We start from the raw sequence: 17,228 nt of genomic DNA, 5'->3' as shown, positions 1-17,228 counted from the left end.
CTGGGCAGCTGGAGAGGCCTGACAGGAAGTCATCGGTGGTCCATGGGGTCAGAAGGAGTAGCTGGGGCCTGGTGAGCCGGGGCATCAGGGCCCTCTCCCCTTGAGCTCCTGTAGCGGCTCCCCCATCACCTGCTGCACCAGGCACTCCCCAGCATGTTGCCTCGGTCCCATCTGCATCCCCAGTGCCAGCTGCCAGGAGCCCCGGGACCCTGGCTATTTCTGCATTCGTCCCCGGGGTGCCACGCTGGCCCTTTGCCCTGGAAGCAGAATGTTCACTGCCTTCCACTGGGTCCTGACTAAGCAGCTGGGTCCCCAGCTGGAGCCTGCAGCCTGGCTTCTCCCTCTCTGGGAAACAGAAGATGCCCGCTGTCCAGGGTGGCCTGTGGACCAAGCTGGCCCAAGAACACATCTCCAGGCACGTCCAGGGTGTCTATGTGGGATCTACAAACATCAGATTCATCATGCTGAGGGCTGCAGCCATGGCTGCCGAGGGATGGAAGTCCCCAGCCAGGTGCTCTGTGGGGGAGACCTGGCCCCTGCCGCTGGAACCCGGCAGGGCCCAAGCTGTGCCTCTCTGTGGGGTGTGCAGTAGGATGGGCCAGTGGCCAACCCAAAGCGTTGCCTTAGCTCCTCTGCTTAGGAGACCCAGAGGGGAAGCAAGGAGGGGATGAAGGCAGGGCGAGGGCTTGGGTGTAGAAAGCTGGGTGGCTCCCTTGGCTAGACACAACAACCCCTTCCTGGGTCTTCCCCCACGTCCGGAGCTTGGGACTTGCAGGTATCCTGGGGGACAGCCTCTGAGGTCACGGGAGCAATCTCTGGGCAGACGAGGGTGGGTGAGGAGCAGGGACAGGCAGCTGCGGAGGAGGCAGCGAGCCCTGTTAGCCTGGGACTAAGCAAGGCCACTGTGTCCCCTGTCCACCCACTGTCCCCCATATGTGCCCCCACACCAGGGCCAGCCATCGAGGGCAGCTGGTAGGCACTGCCTGCAAAGGGAAACTTTGAAGTGACTTGAAGGACAGGGCTGCTGCAGGTGCATGGGCCGAGGCTGGGATGCTCGGCTCAGTTTCTTTACCATTCTGAATTCAACGTTTAAAAACTGAGCTTCCCCATCCAAATCTGGGTTGCTCAATCTCTTTAAAGACTCGATGCTTGGGCACGGGCATGGGCAGCCCTGGACCCACATCTGATGCCAGCGAAAGGTTGAATCGGAGCCAAGAAGGCCCCTCCAGACTGCGCCTCACCGTGTGGTCCAGCCCTGCCTGCCACCAGCCTGGCCCAGGAGGCCTCTGCTCTCGTGACACGTGCCAGAAATTTCTACTAAGAGGTAATCCAAACTCAAACTTCAACCACGGGCTACAGGATGTCAACAATTCACTGAGAAAACTCGATAGCTTTCTGTTTTTTTGTTGTTGTTTTTTAAATAGTTTTATTTCTTCATTTTATTTGACAGGCAGAGAGAGACAGAGGGAGGTCCATCTTCCATCTGCTGGTCCACTTCCCAAATATCCACAACAGTTAGGGCTGGGCCAGGCCAAAGCCAGGAGTCTGGAATACATTTTGGGTCTGCCCCAAAGTGGGTGGCAGGGGCTGAAGTGCATGAGCCAGGACCTGCTGCTCCCCAGGGTGTGCATAGCAGGAATCTGGATCGGAAGCCAGAGGAGCCGAGACCCCAACCAGGCACTGCTGATACAGGATGCGGGTGTCCCACGTGGTGTCTCCATCGCCGTGCCAAGCACCTGCAGACTGGTGCCTTCTGGAAGTCTAGCCCAGCGTTCAGGGTTTCCACGTGCCACACACACTTGTTTACAGTCCCAGGGGCCATCAGGGATTGGGCCAAAGCTATGGACACTTTGTCCCAGAAAACGGTCGATACACACAGCAGTCCTAATGCTATGATGTTACTGGGAGGCCGAGCTGCTGGGTAAAGGGCACGAGAGCTGCACAGATGACCACAGGCTAAGGTGCACTTGGCTGTGAGCCTCTGGCCTGGGGCTCGCGGTACCCAAACATGAAACCCAGCCCTTCTCCCAGGGCACACGGCTCCACAAGCAAGCCCACAGGGGTTCCTATCTTCCTTGGTCATGGCCCTCCCTGGTCTATGAAACCTTTGGGACTAGAGAGGAGCTCAGATCCAGGGTTGGCGGCTCCAGCCTCACACAGCAGCCCCCTAGGACGGACTCGAACTGTCACCAGGCACCCTGCCTTATGGTTCATCTCCACTGCCACCCCTCCCCCACGGCCCCTGCAGGTGCACCGTTATGTGGCTGGCATGGTTCAGCCCCAAACCCAAGGAAACACACTACACACCGCTTCTTCCTAAAGGTCGTTTTATTGTAAAACCATAAATACAACACTGACATGAAATCATTTAAGCAACTGATCCTCTCTAACCGTTAAAAGGATTTTTTTTTTATTTTTATTTTTTTGCCTTGGCATCAACCAACTGGGAAATAATGTCATAAGAACTCAGGGGACAGGGGGCGGGGGGAGGTACTGATTCCTGGGCTGGGGCTTTTGGCGATTTAAGGAACCAAGTGGACTTTACCTCTTCTCAGTGGGAACGCTCCACTTCCGCACGAGAACAGACAGGTAAAAACAGCAACATTTAAACAGCTCAGTTTTAAATTTTATTACTTTGTAAAAATCTTTTTTTCTTCTGTTCCTTTCCTCCATTTGACATCAGTCAAAGTTTTAAACATCATAAAACTGATTTTGGCTGTAAATGGAGAAATGGTACCAAAAACAAAGTGAAAACAAAACAAAACAAAACAACCCAAAAGACAAAACAGAAAACCCTAAATAAACCCTCAAGTTTGGTCTCGGGGGTTCACACGTCACAAGAAGCGTCAACTCAACCCCCTCCAATGCAGGAGAACCGCTGGGTCCCTTACCGACCACACAGGAGACCGTGAACATTGTTTGTTAATTAACACAGCAAGTGTGACACTAGGTAACTTTTTATTTTTTTTAAAATACAGTACATGGTACACAGAGCCCAACACGGCCCTGGATAAACCCCTCGTGAAGACTTGAGCCAAACACTGGCTGTTTATAAAAATATTGTGTTGCTACAAAAGTATAAATTAATGCTACCGGTATTAAGAAATATTAAACACATAAAACTTATAAGGATTAAGAAAAATATTCATTAATACCTGTAGAAAAACTCTGGCCTAAAAAAGATATTTTTTTGTGTTTGTTTTTTTGTAAATTTTTTTTTTGTATTTTTTTTTAAGATGACTTAGTTTCTTGCACTCGAAGAGAGAGACACAGTCAGGTGTGTCCGTGGTATTGCCTAGAACGTCGTTAACTACCAGGTAGGATGCAGGGTGCACGCACGTGGTTACTGAGTGGCCAGGTGGGAGGAAGGGGCACCAAGGCTTTCTCAAGGTTTACCTGATGTGAACGAATCACCGACGTGAAGTTGCAGGGAGAAGAAAAAGGTAGGATCAGAAAACAACGAAAAATAATTTACGCTTTTTAAAAAATATCTCTGCATCGGGTGGTTGTACAAAATGATTTCCTGATGCTTGGGATCGGAACGGCGCCGCGGAGTGACTGGCGCTCTCTCCTGGCCGGGGAGGCCCCCCTCCCCCACACCTGGGGAAGCCACCCACCCCGGGGTGGCCTGGCGGCTGGGTGGGTGGGCTGGTGGGCGGGTCCTGGGCAGAGACCGGCTGGCGCCGGGGTTACAGGAGGAGCCCCTTCTTCCGGCTGGAGTCAGACCCCCCACGGCCTGTGCCAACCGGGATTTGAGCAAGTGCCACGGGAATCCCAGGCCCCTGAGGTTTCGGACAAGGCTGGGCTGTGCCCCGTAAGGAACTTTGGTTCGAAGACTCAAGGTGCCCAGCGGGACGCTGGAGTGGGAAGGACCCTCGTGGGTGCTGATGCTGCCGCCCGACTGCGACCCTGGGAAATCCATCTCTCTGGACAGGACTTGAACCCATGGAGGGGTGGGGTGGGGGCGGGGCGTGAGCATGTCAGTCAACCACCTGAACATCTTTGCCCTCCTCCAGGCGGGAGCAGGGCCTCTCTGCACACAAACCACAGGGCTCCTTCTGTGAAAGCCAGGGCTCGCCAGAGCACGGTCCTCAAGCCCAGATGACAGAGGAGGACAAAGAACAGTGACAAGACCCCCAGAAAACCCTGGACCGGGCAACCCCGGGCAGGAAACCTAAGAGGGAAAACACGGCATCATTGGTTCACCATAACTGGCCTAGCAATCGTGAGCCACAGTGAAGGGCACGGCGGCCTCCTGCCCAGTTCCCCACTGGCCCAGCTGGACACAGGGGCTGGGGCGGGGCTGGCAGGGCCAGGCCTGAGCTTTGCTTGGCCACTGGGTCTTCCCAGGAGCCGTCCTGCGGAGACAACCCAGAGACAGAGAGGCGTTGCCACGGCTCCCAGGGAGAGGGCAAAGCTATGAACTTGGGAAAACTGGGCAGGGCAGGGCAGGAGCAGCCTCCTCTTCGGGCACCATTGCCCCGATGGCGAGGATGTGGGCGGAGCTCCCTCCTGGGCCATCTCACAGGGCCTCCCTTCTCCATCTACAGCCCAGCTTCATGTTAAACCTTCCCGGCGGACCTCTCTCTCCAGGTGCTCGTGTTTCACGGAGCCCCGTCCCCAGCGCAGGGAAAGTCGGTGGCCTTGCTCAAGAACAGGAGACTCCGAAAGGCAGGGGTTCGGCTTCACAGTGGAAAACGCGCCTTGCAGAATTTTCTCAAGTGCTTCTTCAAAGTGCGGGAGACAAAGGGTCAAATTGAAAGAGAGGGCCCTTGGCAGCCTACATGCTTTAAAAAACCAAACCAAACCAAATTTTCCTACAATCCCTGACTGCCCCTTGCTCGCCAGGAAACCTTAGTGTCCTCGCACCAGCCAAGAGCTGCCAAGTCCCCAGTGCCCAGCAGGAAGCTCCCAAGTAGGGCAGTGGCAATGCTGGCCCATGTTCTGTGCCGCCAATGCCTGGAGACAGTGCAGTTTTGGAGAGGTGGTGCCGGTGTTGCTTCCTGGTTTCTAAACGCCACGGCAGGGAGGTCTGGCTGGTTGGTCCGGGCTTCGGGGAGAAGAACCGTGCCGAGCCAAGTGCATCCATCTACGACTGGAATGGCCCTGTCCCTCCTGGACGGCTACAATCCGAGGGACCACCCACAAGGCTGGGGTTCCTGGCTTGGGCTTTGGTGGTGAAGCAGACTGACCTCAGCTGGGGGGAAACACCTTCTAAGTGGAGGCGTGTGCTCTCCACCCCAGCTCCTGCGTCCATGTGCATCAGAACAAACGCTGTGTCTGTCTGAGGAAATAGGCAAGCTGTATCCAGGTCAGCAGGCAAGCACCTTGAACTACTGAAAATGACAAAAATGGCCCAACTTCTTGCCCCCCCTCAGCCTCCCAGGCCGCCCCAGGCCTGTGGTGGAAAGATCTAGAGCCATCGCAGAGCTGGGAGGCAGATGAGAAAAATCCTTCCCAAAGTCAAGGGCAGGTGGGGTGCCAGGAGATGAGCTGCAAGAGCCTGTCTCAATCCTTTGGCTGAACTAGAATTTGGTGAGGTCGGTATTGCTGGAAGCAGCGGGCCGGTGGCTGGATCTGTGGAGATCTTTGGGTTTTGCTAAGCTACATGCCGCAGCAGGATGTGCACTGTGGGAACGACCTGCGGGACCCAGAGGACACTGGGACACAGCCTTGCCTGCTGGCGATGCCGGTTTCCGGGGAACAAGAGGTGGCAACAGTGAAAAGATTGCCCGCCACCTTGCTGTCCACCTGGAGGAGAGGCGGCCCCAGGACACAGCTTTCTGAGGACATGGTGGCAATCCACTTCAAACCCGCAGAGCAAGCCAGGAGGAAAAGGCTAGGACAGGAGGTGACACTTATGTCCAGACATGTAGAGTTTAACTGGCCTTACTCCAACTTCCCTTCCGAAGGGCAGACCGTCTCCCACGAGGATGCCAAGGGCTCAACAGGCACGCGTAGGCCTGGTTGCTGATGGCTTTGCAGGAGGGTGAAGCGTCTCTGCTAGCTCAACGGCTCCGTGACAGGGCCTACAGCGCAGCTCCGCCCCAGGGAGACAAACGGTGCGCTCCCAACTCTGCCCTCGCTGACGCACCAAGTGGGCGGCTCCTATCCTCTGTGCCAGGCTGGGGCCCTTCCCCTGGAAGGCATGGAAGGCTGCAGGAACGTTTTGCAGTAGGCATCTGACACTCAGCAGCAACCCTGAGACCAGCTTGTGACCGTCCCCAAGGGTCCAACCCAAACATGTGCCGATGCCTCCACTCTCCCTGGGAAGTGACGTTCAGTTCGCGCCCGGATCTCTCCGGCTCCCGCTCCAGTGCAGGGGGAGGGTCCCACGGCTTGCTGGGGTGAGGGTGGCGACAGCCTGCTGTGATTCATCTCAGAAAGTCCCAGACTCCGGAGGAAGGGCAGGGTCAGTGCTCTCGAGGCGGGCGAGGTGCGCGGGTTCAGCCCCCAAGGCCAGTGTTCTGGATGCACAATCCTAAGCCGCGAGTTCGTTTGCCGGTTCTGCTCCCGCTCCTGCCCGGGAGCCGGGGAGGGCTGCAGTACAGTGCTTTTTGTAGTCGAGGTATCTCACAGTTGAGTAATGCTTTTCGAGGGGAAGGGGTGCACTCGGCCCACCCCCAAGATGGGAGAAGGCACCTCTGCCCACAGCCTCCCACAATGGGGGGGGTCACTCTGAGCCTGAAGGAGCCCTGTGGTCACGGGGGCAGGGGGCTATGGGACCCCAGTGCCTTATTCATGGAGAGGTGGGCGGGGTGGAGGTCAGGGGCAGCCACTTCCAGCACGTGGGCTGGGGGCGTGGACCCTCGGTGCTTGCGGTGGGGGGATGGGGAAGGAAAGCCTGAAGGCGTCTTTCACAGCATCAAGTTGAACGTGGCCGGATGCCCTGCACCCTTGCAACGGCTGCCTGGCCCACGGGGAGGTGGCTGGGGGCCCATGAGGACCCCTGGAGGGCGGCGGGTAGTGGACCCATGGGAACCCTGGAACCCCCGGAAAGGAAAAAGGGGCTGTGGGCCTGGGTATGGTGAGGGTCACGAGGATCATCTCGGGAGCCCCTGCTGAGCTGGAAGGGGCTGGAAGCGGGTGAGCAGTGTCATGGACTCTGGGCACGCGCTCAGACATTTGTGGGACCAGACACGCGGAGCAGGAGGGAGGCTCCTCCACCTGCGTGGGGGAGGACCCCTCAAGCCACACGCCCACCCCACCCCGCCCCACCCCCACTGCTATGGCGTCCACTGGACCGACATCCGTGGAACCCGCCCCTCCTCCCTCAGCCTTGGTCTCCCAGACAGCACAGCCAAGTACGTGACCTTGGCCGCTGAGATACATGAAAACCTTACTGTACAGCAAAGGTTAGTGAAATCTTAGGGTACCGACTATACCACTGAGATGAGCTAGTTTACAGTGTGACTCGAACAGAAACGGCAAACGAAACTCCCAAACATAAGTTACAGACATTCAGTGCCTCCTAGCAGAGTCTACATCGAATCTGACAAAACAGAACGGACCCCCAAAAACGGTGGAACTTGCTATCATGTTAGGAGAAAAAAACCCATTAAGGAGTGGAGACGGTATCTATACTTCTCTGAAAAATGTCTCTTTTTTTTTCTTCCTTCCTCTCTCTTATATTAAAAAGCAAAAACGTCAGCTTTGTAGTCTGAAAAGTCTCCTTTCCTGATTTGGGGAGATAGATAGATGTGTTTCTAAGGCGGCTGCCCCCGCGCACCAGAGAGGCGGCACGGGGGGGCGGCAGCTCAATGCCCTGAAGGTGAACGAGAAGCCAAGTCCAGTGCACACACTGTCCGTCTGGTGCCGGCGGCGGGAGACTCCGTGGCAGAGCAGCAGGGGGCGGGGAGGCGGAGCCAGGGAGGGGGTGGGGCTGGGGAGGAGGAGAGCGGGCGTCAAGTCACTCCAGGTCTCAGCTGCCTGAACGTTTCACAACCTCAGCTTCCCACCATCTGCACACCTGAACACCGAGTCTTCTAAGAGCTCCCTTCCCAAGAGGGGGAGGGCAACGGCCAGCCCTCCTCTCTCCCCCTCCCCCAGCTTCCTGACACACCCAGCTCAATGCGCACGCGCCTGCAAGCAGACACGTGGGCATGCACCAGGGTGGTATGTGTGTACACGCGTGTGCGAGGCTGCTCTGGCCATGGAGACGGGCGCAGAGGCCTCCATGCCCCTACTGCCACGGCACACGTGTTCGGACACGCACCCCTGGGTGTGGGTGTGTACACACATGCATACACACACACCGGAAAAAAAGCACTTAAGTTTCCAGGGGGCAGTTAGAATGAGGTCCACAGTGTTTAAAACTTAAATTCCTTTTCTTTGTTTGTGACAGTGTTTTGTGTGTGTGTGTGTGTGTGTTTTCTAATGTTCTCTGCTGTTTTCTTATTTTTTTTCCCCAAAGTTAACATCTTAAAGCATGTTGGATTTCAGAAACATGAGTTTGTTCATATCTTCCGGACTGAGCAGCCGCCTCCTTTTGATTAGAAGTGCTTGTTCACACATATTTACACACCCGCTTCGTGCCCCCACGGCCGGAACCGCCAGGAGCCAGAAGGCGAGCTTGGCCAGTTTCGTGTGCTTTTGGGTCACGCACGACCAGTACTGGAAGAGATCGGGGGTGGCCTGGAAGAGGGGCTCCTGCAGGTAGTCGTACACCTCGTTCTTGCCCAGCCGGTCGTCCTCCTGCGCGGCGGGGCTCTCGGCCGCGGCGGAGCGGGGCTTCTTGGCGGCGGGCTCGAAGTCAGCCTCCTCGGTCCACGACTCCTTGACCTCGCTGATGAGCTCGCACACCTTGCCGATGATCTCCTCGTGCTGGTAGGGCGGCACGGGCCGCAGCTTCTGCTGCGGGTCCAGGATCATGGCCACCTTGTGGGCGGGGTGCACCTTGAAGTTCTCCTTGAGCGCCTCCAGGAAGAGGTGGCAGAGCTTGCTGACGGTGCCCGCGTCGTTGGCCTTGGCCGTGAAGAGCTTCTCCAGCCTCACGTAGGTGGGCAGCACCAGCTGCAGGGTGGGCTGGCTCTCGTTGCTCAGCTCGATGACCGCCTGCTTGACGGGCGTCAGGATGGCGGCCAGGTTGCTGAGCAGGTGCTTGTTGAGGCTTTGGATGAGGTTCATCTTCTTGGCGCGGCTGTAGAACTCGCAGATCTGCTCGTAGCGCTCGTGCACCAGCAGCAGCGAGTCCGTCACGGAGTTCCAGCAGGGCGGCGGCGGGGTCTCCTCCAGCGACCCGAAGGTCTCCTTGGCCAGGCCCGTGGAGCCCGCCAGGTCCTCGCACACATTCAGCAGCTCGATGACCTCGTGCATGCTACGGGCCTGCAGCGTCCGCTTGCTCAGCACGCTCTGCACCACCGAGTTCAAGGCACAGGCTGAGCAGCGAAGGCACATGCCGGCCTTGGAGAAGGCGGACGCGCTCACCCGGCAGTCCGTCACGTACACTGTCCGGATCTCCGACATCACAAACTCCGACAGCACGTTCTGCACCCAGTGGTGCACCAGGTCGCCGCTGTCACGGATGTCCGCGCCCTTCACTCCCAGCACGTAGCTCTTGATGTGGTTGCCCTCGGCCTGGTAGGCGGTGAGGATGTAGCAGGAGTCGGGGCCGACGCTCTGTGAGTGGCAGGTGACGCCGATGCCCAGGCAGGCGTTGCTGCCCAGGGCGCACGTCACTTTCACCTTCACCTGGTTGTACATGCGCGGCAGGTGCTTCAGCGCTAGCGTGTTGAAGTTGCCCAGGATCTCGGTGACCGAGAAGGCGCCATAGCGGGCGCCGCTGTCCACCAAGGTCTGGGCCAACTTCAGGAACTCCTTCCCGCTGACGACGCTCAGCGCCCCCAGGTCGGCGCACATGACCCGCAGCAGCCGCTCCGCGATGTTCTGCCGCTCCTTCTCGGGGATCATGCTGTTGGGTGTTAAGCCACCAGTCGTGGCTGGCAGGGGACACAGAGAGAGATGTGATTAAAGCAGGCATTCGAGGCTGCTCGGTTCGACACAGCAGCCTACACTCTAAGCGTATTAGAGAGGATGAACAGATCTGTCATCTGGTATACGAACTGGTGGTGCTGGCTGCTTTCTCACTGGGAGAAAGTTCTGTGATTGGCTAGTAATGCCTGCCACGGACATGGGGTTAGACTACAGTGAGCTGTGTGCAACACTGGTGTTTTTTGAGTGACATTCACCTGGGCCTTGGAAGTCAACCAGCCCAGTCCAACCTCTCCCTCAGGATAGGAATTGCCTCCAAATATAGGAGGTAGTATAGGTAGTGAGTGAAATATATGGGGCCATGGTGGCAGGGAAGAGCAGCCAATAGAGATGGGAGAAGTGGGTTCTGGCTTTGATTTGGTCACTAATTGTCGCCCTCTGTCTACACACACCAAAAATCCATCACCTTACCCTAGGCCCACCTATGTCCAGCCTGTGAGTTAAGAATTTCTGCAGGGATAAGCGTTTGGCCTCATGGTTAAGATGCTAGCTGGGACGCACACATCCCATAGTGGAGGTTTGGGTTTGTGTCCCAGCCCTGCTCCCAACTCCATATTCCTGCTAATGCACACCCTGGGTGGCAGCAGGTGATGGCCTTGCTACCCACTTTGGGAACCCAGGCTAAGTTTCTTGGCTTCTGGCATTGGCTGGGCTCTGTTGCAGGCATCTGGGAAGTGAACCAATGGGATGGGAGATCTGTCTGTCTGGCTTTCAAACAAATAAATAAAATGAGAAAAGTGCTTAAGCAACGGTTATGTGTCACCTTGCATTGTCACGGGAGGCACAGGTGATGCAAATGGGGGACAGAGGGGAGCAATCAGAATGGGTGCAGCAGGAGCCCCCTGCACGTGCTCTGTGCCCCAGCCCCAGTTGGGACACCTACTGTTATTGGCACTGTTCCTCTGAGCCTGGGGTTTCCACTTCTCTTCCACAACAGCAGGTGGTGACCGGGACTGGTTGGAGGCAATGTTGTTTTCATTGTCAGCTGTGGGCACAATGGGGATAGTGGGTCACCTTGCAGGGTACAAAGTGTATGGGGAGCAAAGCCAAAGCATGGGCTTCGGGACCAAGACCTGCGTTGAGGTACCAGCTCCTCCTTAAACAACCACCTATGCTTGCAAAGAAAGTGTCATGGTCACCATTTGGGAAAATGAAGACAATCACATGGGAACTGCACGACACAGGGAGAGCTGAGCAGAGCACCTGGGACAGGGTGAATTCAGTGAACAGGAATCACAGACCCTAAACCTGGCAACAGGAGGGAGGGGAGTCAGTTATACCCCCCGTGGCCAAGGGGCCACACTCACATTTCTTTAAAGCAAGCACTTTTGTCTTTTCCACATCCAAGGGTGCTTCCGATTTTATAATCTATGCATACACGGGGACTTCAAAGGATTCATGGCAAATATGCATTACAGGAAAACCACAAAATTCCAACATTTTGCTGCACCAAAACAAACTTGTCTTGGATTTCCATTTCCCCTTGAACCTGGTGAAGTAGGCTCCTTGAACAGAAGTCTTATTCAGTGAATGAAAAAGGAAGACAAAGTTGTATATAACACAAAGTACTGTATCATCACAGCTCTCCGTGTGAACACGGGGACACTAATGAGGCCGAGAACACAGCAGGGCTGGGACAACTTCCCAAGTCCCCCATTCCTGGATGCCTCACCGACTGTCCCTGCAGCTCCTGTTAACTTGCATCTAGGTGATGGCATCCAGTTATAAAGAAGGGGCCTAGCTCATTCTCCTCCCTGCACAGGGAGCCAGGTGCTTCTCCTGGTCTCCCATGCGGGTGCAGGGCCCAAGGACTTGGGCCATCCTCCACTGCACTCTCGGGCCACTGCAGAGATCTGGCCTGGAAGAGGGGCAACCGGGACAGAATCTGGCGCCCCGACCGGGACTAGAACCCGGTGTGCTGGCGCTGCAAGGCGGAGGATTAGTCTGTTGAGCCATGGCGCCGGCCACAATCATTTCTGACCAGGAAGAATCTCAGTCACACACGTGTTCAACAAACAGCCATGTGGATTCTATCATGGGACACACACAGCCTGCCCCCACACACTCCAAGTCCCAGGTGTCAGGCCAGAGAGGCTGAGGCCACATTTCCCATACCCAGAAACAAGACTGTCCTGGCCTCTCCTGCTAGATCCTGCAGGACAAGTTAAGCAATTCTGGAATAAGAACTTGAAGGAAGGTTTTTCAACCACTGGGAAGGCAGTGCTGTAGCCTCCACTAACATAGGAAAAGAAGGAAGCCAATGAAAAGCAAGACAGAATCCCAATCCTATCTTCGTATCTTAGATTTGCCCGTCAAATACAACACTACTGGAGAGAGAGATTTTCACTACTGAATGTTAAGGATGACCTGCAGTGGGATTTCCCCTCCTGATGCAGATAACCACAAAGCATGACAGAGCTGCTCTGGGACAGGCACGCAGGCTGTGGTGAGAGAGAGAGAGAGAGAGAGAGAGAGAGAGAGAGAGAGAGAGAGAAGCACCCTGGTGGGCTCAGCTGATCACCTGCAGGCAATTTCCAAGTTGGGGCATGGGTAAGGACAACCGAACACAGGGACAGGATAAACCATTAAACATGAAAATCAGAGAGGCTAACAGGTAGGGAAAACTGAACAGAGTTTGGACAATATCCAGCAGTTTAACACACACACACACACACACACACACACACACACACAGGAACACAATGAAGCTGCAGAAAATAGGAGGTAAAAAATTACTTGAAAAATGGCAAAATTTTTTTCAGATTGGTCAAAAACTACACATCTACACTTCAGATGCTTAACACAGCCCAAGCAGAATAAAGAAAGCAGCCCTGGGGCTGGTATTGCGGTGTAGCAGTTTAAGCCACCAGCTATGACACCGGCATCCAATACGGGCACCAGAGTTCTAGTCCTGGCTGCTCCACTTCTGATCCAGCTCCCTGCTAATGCACCTGGGAAAGCAGTGGAAGATGGCCCAAGTACGTGGGCCCCTGGACCCACATGGAAAACTTGTAAGAAGCTCCTGGCTCCAGCCAGGGCATCCATTTGGGGAAAGAATCAACGGATGAAAGATCTCTCTCTGTGTCTTTCCCTCTTTCTGTAACTTTGACTTTCAAAAAAGAAATAAGTAAAAGAAAAGAAATCACCACTAAGACATAACATCACATCCAAATTGTGGAACATCAATAAAAAATATCTTAAAAGTAGACAGGTAGGCTGGCACCGCGGCTCACTAGGCTAATCCTCCACCTATGGCACTGGCACCCTGGGTTCTAGTCCTGGTTGGGGTGCTGGATTCTGTCCCAGTTGCTCCTCTTCCAGTCTAGCTCTCTGCTATGGCCCGGGAAGGCAGTGGAGGATGGCCCAAGTGCTTGGGCCCTACACCCGCATGGGAGACCAGGAGGAAGCACCTGGCTCCTGCCATTGGATCAGTGCGGTGCGCCGGCCGCGGCAGCCATTTGGGGGTTGAACCAACAGAAGGAAGACCTTTCTCTCTGTCTCTCTCTCACTGTCTAACTCTGCCCAGCAAAAAAAAAAAAAAAAAAAAAAAAAAAAAAAAAAAAAAGTAGACAGGTAGGGGAAAATTATGCCCAAAGTAAGAAAAGAATGACAACAGACTTTTCATCAGGGATTATGCCACCAAGAAGATATGGAATAAAGAAAACATCAGCCTAGAACTGTAAACTCAGTGATAGCATCTTACACAAATAAAGGTGAAACACGGACTTTAAACACACACTAAAAAGAGTTAGACCTATAATAGAGGCATTTTTAAAGGGAATTCTTCTGGTCTAAGAAAAATGATATCAAATAAGAACCTGGATCTATAGAAACAAATGAAGAGTGCTGAGGACTGCGCTGCATGAGTATGAGATCTATTTCTCTTTAATTCCTCTAAAAAAAGGTAACTGCTCACTGGAGAAATAGTAAGAATATAAATTGTGGCAATTATATGTAAAAGTAAACTGTATGACAACAACCCAAAGACCAGGATTGGGAAACAGAAGATATTACTGAAAGGTTCTTGCACGATAGGGAAAATTATGCACAATTCTTTGAAGGCAAACTGTAATATATTAAAAATACATAGTTTAGGGGTAGGTGCTTCGCCTAGCAATTAAGATGCCCACATTGCACACTGGAGTTCCATTTCTGGCTCCAGCTTCCCACTAATGCAGACCCTGGGAGGCAGCAGGATGGCTCAAGTGGCTGAGATATTGCCACAGATGTGGGAGACCTGGATGGAGTTTCTGGCTTCTGGCTTTCACTCCATCCCAGCCCCAGCCCAGCTCCAGCCCTTGTAGGCATCCGGGGAGTAAACCAGAGGATGGGAGCGCGCTCTCTCTCTCTCTCAAATATATAAATACATAAGTAAAATAAATACAGCTTAAAACCCAAAGAAACCACAAAAATAAAATACATATCTAATAAGTCAATTGTGGAAAAAATGGAATCATAACAATTCCGAGTCTAAAATAATGTAGGAAAATGAGAAAGAATATAAAAAACAAAGGAGATTAATGGCAAACAAATAGAAAGACAGTAGATTTATTTTCTACAATCTCAAAATTTTTAAAATGCAAATTCTTTCAATATCCCAAAGAGAATGTCATACTTAATTAAAAAGCAAGACCTAACAATATACTATCTATGAGAAATCTATTTAAATAGAAAGAGGTAGGTTAAAAGTGAAAGGATGAATAAAGATATATCATGCAAACTATTAATATAAAGAAAGAAGGAAGCCGGCGCCGCGGCTCACTAGGCTAATCCTCCACCTTGCGGCGCCGGCACACCGGGTTCTAATCCTGGTTGGGGCGCCGGATTCTGTCCCGGTTGCCCTTCTTCCAGGCCAGCTCTCTGCTGTGGCTAGGGAGTGCAGTGGAGGATGGCCCAAGTCCTTGGGCCCTGCACCCCATGGGAGACCAGGAGAAGCACCTGGCTCCTGCCTTCGGATCAGCGCGGTGCGCCGGCCGCGGCGGCCATTGGAGGGTGAACCAATGGCAAAGGAAGACCTTTCTTGCTGTCTCTCTCTCTCTCACTGTCCACTCTGCCTGTCAAAAAAAAAAAAAAAAAAAAAAAAAAAAAAAAAAAAAAGAAAGAAAGAAAGAAAGAAAGAAAGAAAGAAAGAAAGAAAGAAAGAAAGAAGGAAATGCACCTGATACTATTATACAAAAGCTAGGGGCTGGCATTGTGCACTGTGGTTAAACCACTGCTTGTGATGCCTGCCTCCTCTATCAGAGAGCCAGTTTGAGTCCTGATTACTCCACTCTGATCCAGCTCCTGCCTCATGTGCCCGGGAAGCAGTAGATAATGACTCAAGTTCTCCCAGATGGAGTTCCTGGCTCCTGGCTTCAACCTGGCTGGGCCTTGTACAGCCCTGAACGTCGAGACCATTTGGGGAATGATGATGTCTCTCTCTCACTACCCACCTCTCTACTGCTCTGCCTTTCAAATACAAAAATAAATCTAAAAAAATCCCCACTTCACTTAATAATGATAAATATTACCAGGATAACAAGAGATCCTGCATAGTGATGCAAAGGTCAAATTATCAAGCATATGTAACAATCCAACATGCCAACATTTAAGATTTAAAGCTGAGAACACAGCTTCAAAATACACGAAGCAAAAATGGGGAGAAACAGATTAAGAAACAGACAAATCCACAAATATAATTGGAGATTTCAACCTGCTTCTCCCAGTAATTGTTACTAAGAGTAAAAAAAGGACTAAAAATAGAGTGGACAATATCACATATTCTAATACACACGTAACTGGCTTCCAGAAAAAAAGTTAGGTAAAGCAAGAAAATCTCAAAATCATATTAACTATAATCTATGACTATACAAGAATTAAACTATAAGAACAAAAAATATATCTTAGAAAAGTTACAACTTATTGAATATGAAACTTTTTAAATATGTGAAATTATAAAATGTTTTGAAATATATAAACAAAAACATAACATTTCAGAATTTTCAGGATGTAGCTACAGCAGGGCTTACATACAGCATTAAATAATTATGTTAGAATGAACATTCTTCTCAGATCTAGAAAAAATAATGCTAAAATTCATATGGACACATAAGAGACTACAAATAGCTAAAGCAATCTTTACCAACAACAATGAAGATGGAGGAATCACAGTATCAGATTTCAATACATACTGCAGGGCAGTTATAATCAAAACAGCCTGGTACTGGCACAAAAATAGATATGGAGACCAGTGGAACAGAATAGAATCCCCAGGAATCAATCCATGAATCCACAACCAATTACTCTTTGACAAAGGAGTTAAAAATCAGTCCCTGGAGAAAGGACAGTCTCTTGAACAAACAATGCTGGGAAAACTGGATCTCTGCATGCAGAAGTAAGAAACAAGACCCCTACCTTACACATTATACAAAAATCAATTCCAAAATGGATCAAGTATCTAAATCTATGACCTGATACCATCAAATTACTAGAGGAGAACACTGGGGAAACCCTACAGGATATTGGCATAGGCAAAGACTTCTTTTTGAAAAAGACCCCAAAAGCACAGGCAATCAAAGCAAACATAGACAAAAGGGGTTACATCAAACTAAGACGCTTCTGCATTGCAAAGGAAAACACTCAGCAAAGTGAAGAGGCAACTGACAGAACGGGAGAAAATATTTGCAAACTATTAAACTGATAAAGGATCAATATCCAGAATCCATAAATAGCTCAAGAAACTCAACAACAACAAAACAACAAAGAACTTGAACAGGCACTTTTCAAAGGAGGAAATTTAAATGGCCAACAGACACATGAAAAAATGCTCAGGATCACTAGCCATCAGGGAAATACAAATCAATACCACAATGAGGTTCCATTTCACCCCAGTTAGAAAAGCTCTCATACAGAAATCAACAAACAACAAATGCTGGCGAGGATGTGGGGAAAAAGGTTCCCTAATCCACTGTTGGTGGGAAGTAAACTAGTACAGCCATTGTGGAAGACAGTATGGAGATTCCTCAGAAAGCTGAAAACAGACCTACCGTATGACCCAGCAATCCCACTCCTGGAGATTTACTCAAACAAAATGAAATAAGCATATGAAAGAATCATCTGTATCCCGTGTTTATTGCAGCTCAATTCACAATAGCCAAGATACGGAATCAACCCCAATGCCCATCAAATGATGACTGCGTAAAGAAAATGTGGTAAGTTTACCAAAGAATACTACTCAGCTGTGAAAAAGAATGAAATCT

The 17,228-nt window shown here is 51.9% G+C and overlaps 1 protein-coding gene across 11 annotated transcripts in view; it reads right to left on the bottom strand.

Annotated features, from left to right (window-relative positions):
- Positions 1 to 2,310: 2,310 nt before the first annotated feature.
- ZNF618 (zinc finger protein 618) overlaps positions 2,311 to 17,228 on the bottom strand; it is a 183,639-nt gene continuing 168,721 nt past the window's right edge. For all 11 annotated transcript variants that reach the window (XM_051842734.3, XM_089319570.1, XM_051842741.3 and 8 more), the window contains 2 exons: positions 10,874 to 10,975; positions 2,311 to 9,938 (listed from right to left, as the gene is read on the bottom strand). In XM_051842734.3, coding sequence (XP_051698694.2) covers positions 8,422 to 9,938; positions 10,874 to 10,975 — 1,619 coding nt within the window. In that variant the 3' untranslated portion in view covers positions 2,311 to 8,421. The remainder of the gene's footprint in view (positions 9,939 to 10,873; positions 10,976 to 17,228) is intronic.

This window comes from Oryctolagus cuniculus, chromosome 1 (assembly GCF_051225735.1).
Source record: "Oryctolagus cuniculus isolate XC-2025 breed Fujian yellow rabbit chromosome 1, ASM5122573v1, whole genome shotgun sequence".
NCBI classification, from domain to species: domain Eukaryota; kingdom Metazoa; phylum Chordata; class Mammalia; order Lagomorpha; family Leporidae; genus Oryctolagus; species Oryctolagus cuniculus.
The sequence above is the reverse complement of the archived record's forward strand: the minus strand, read 5'-3'. Positions and strand labels throughout refer to the sequence as shown.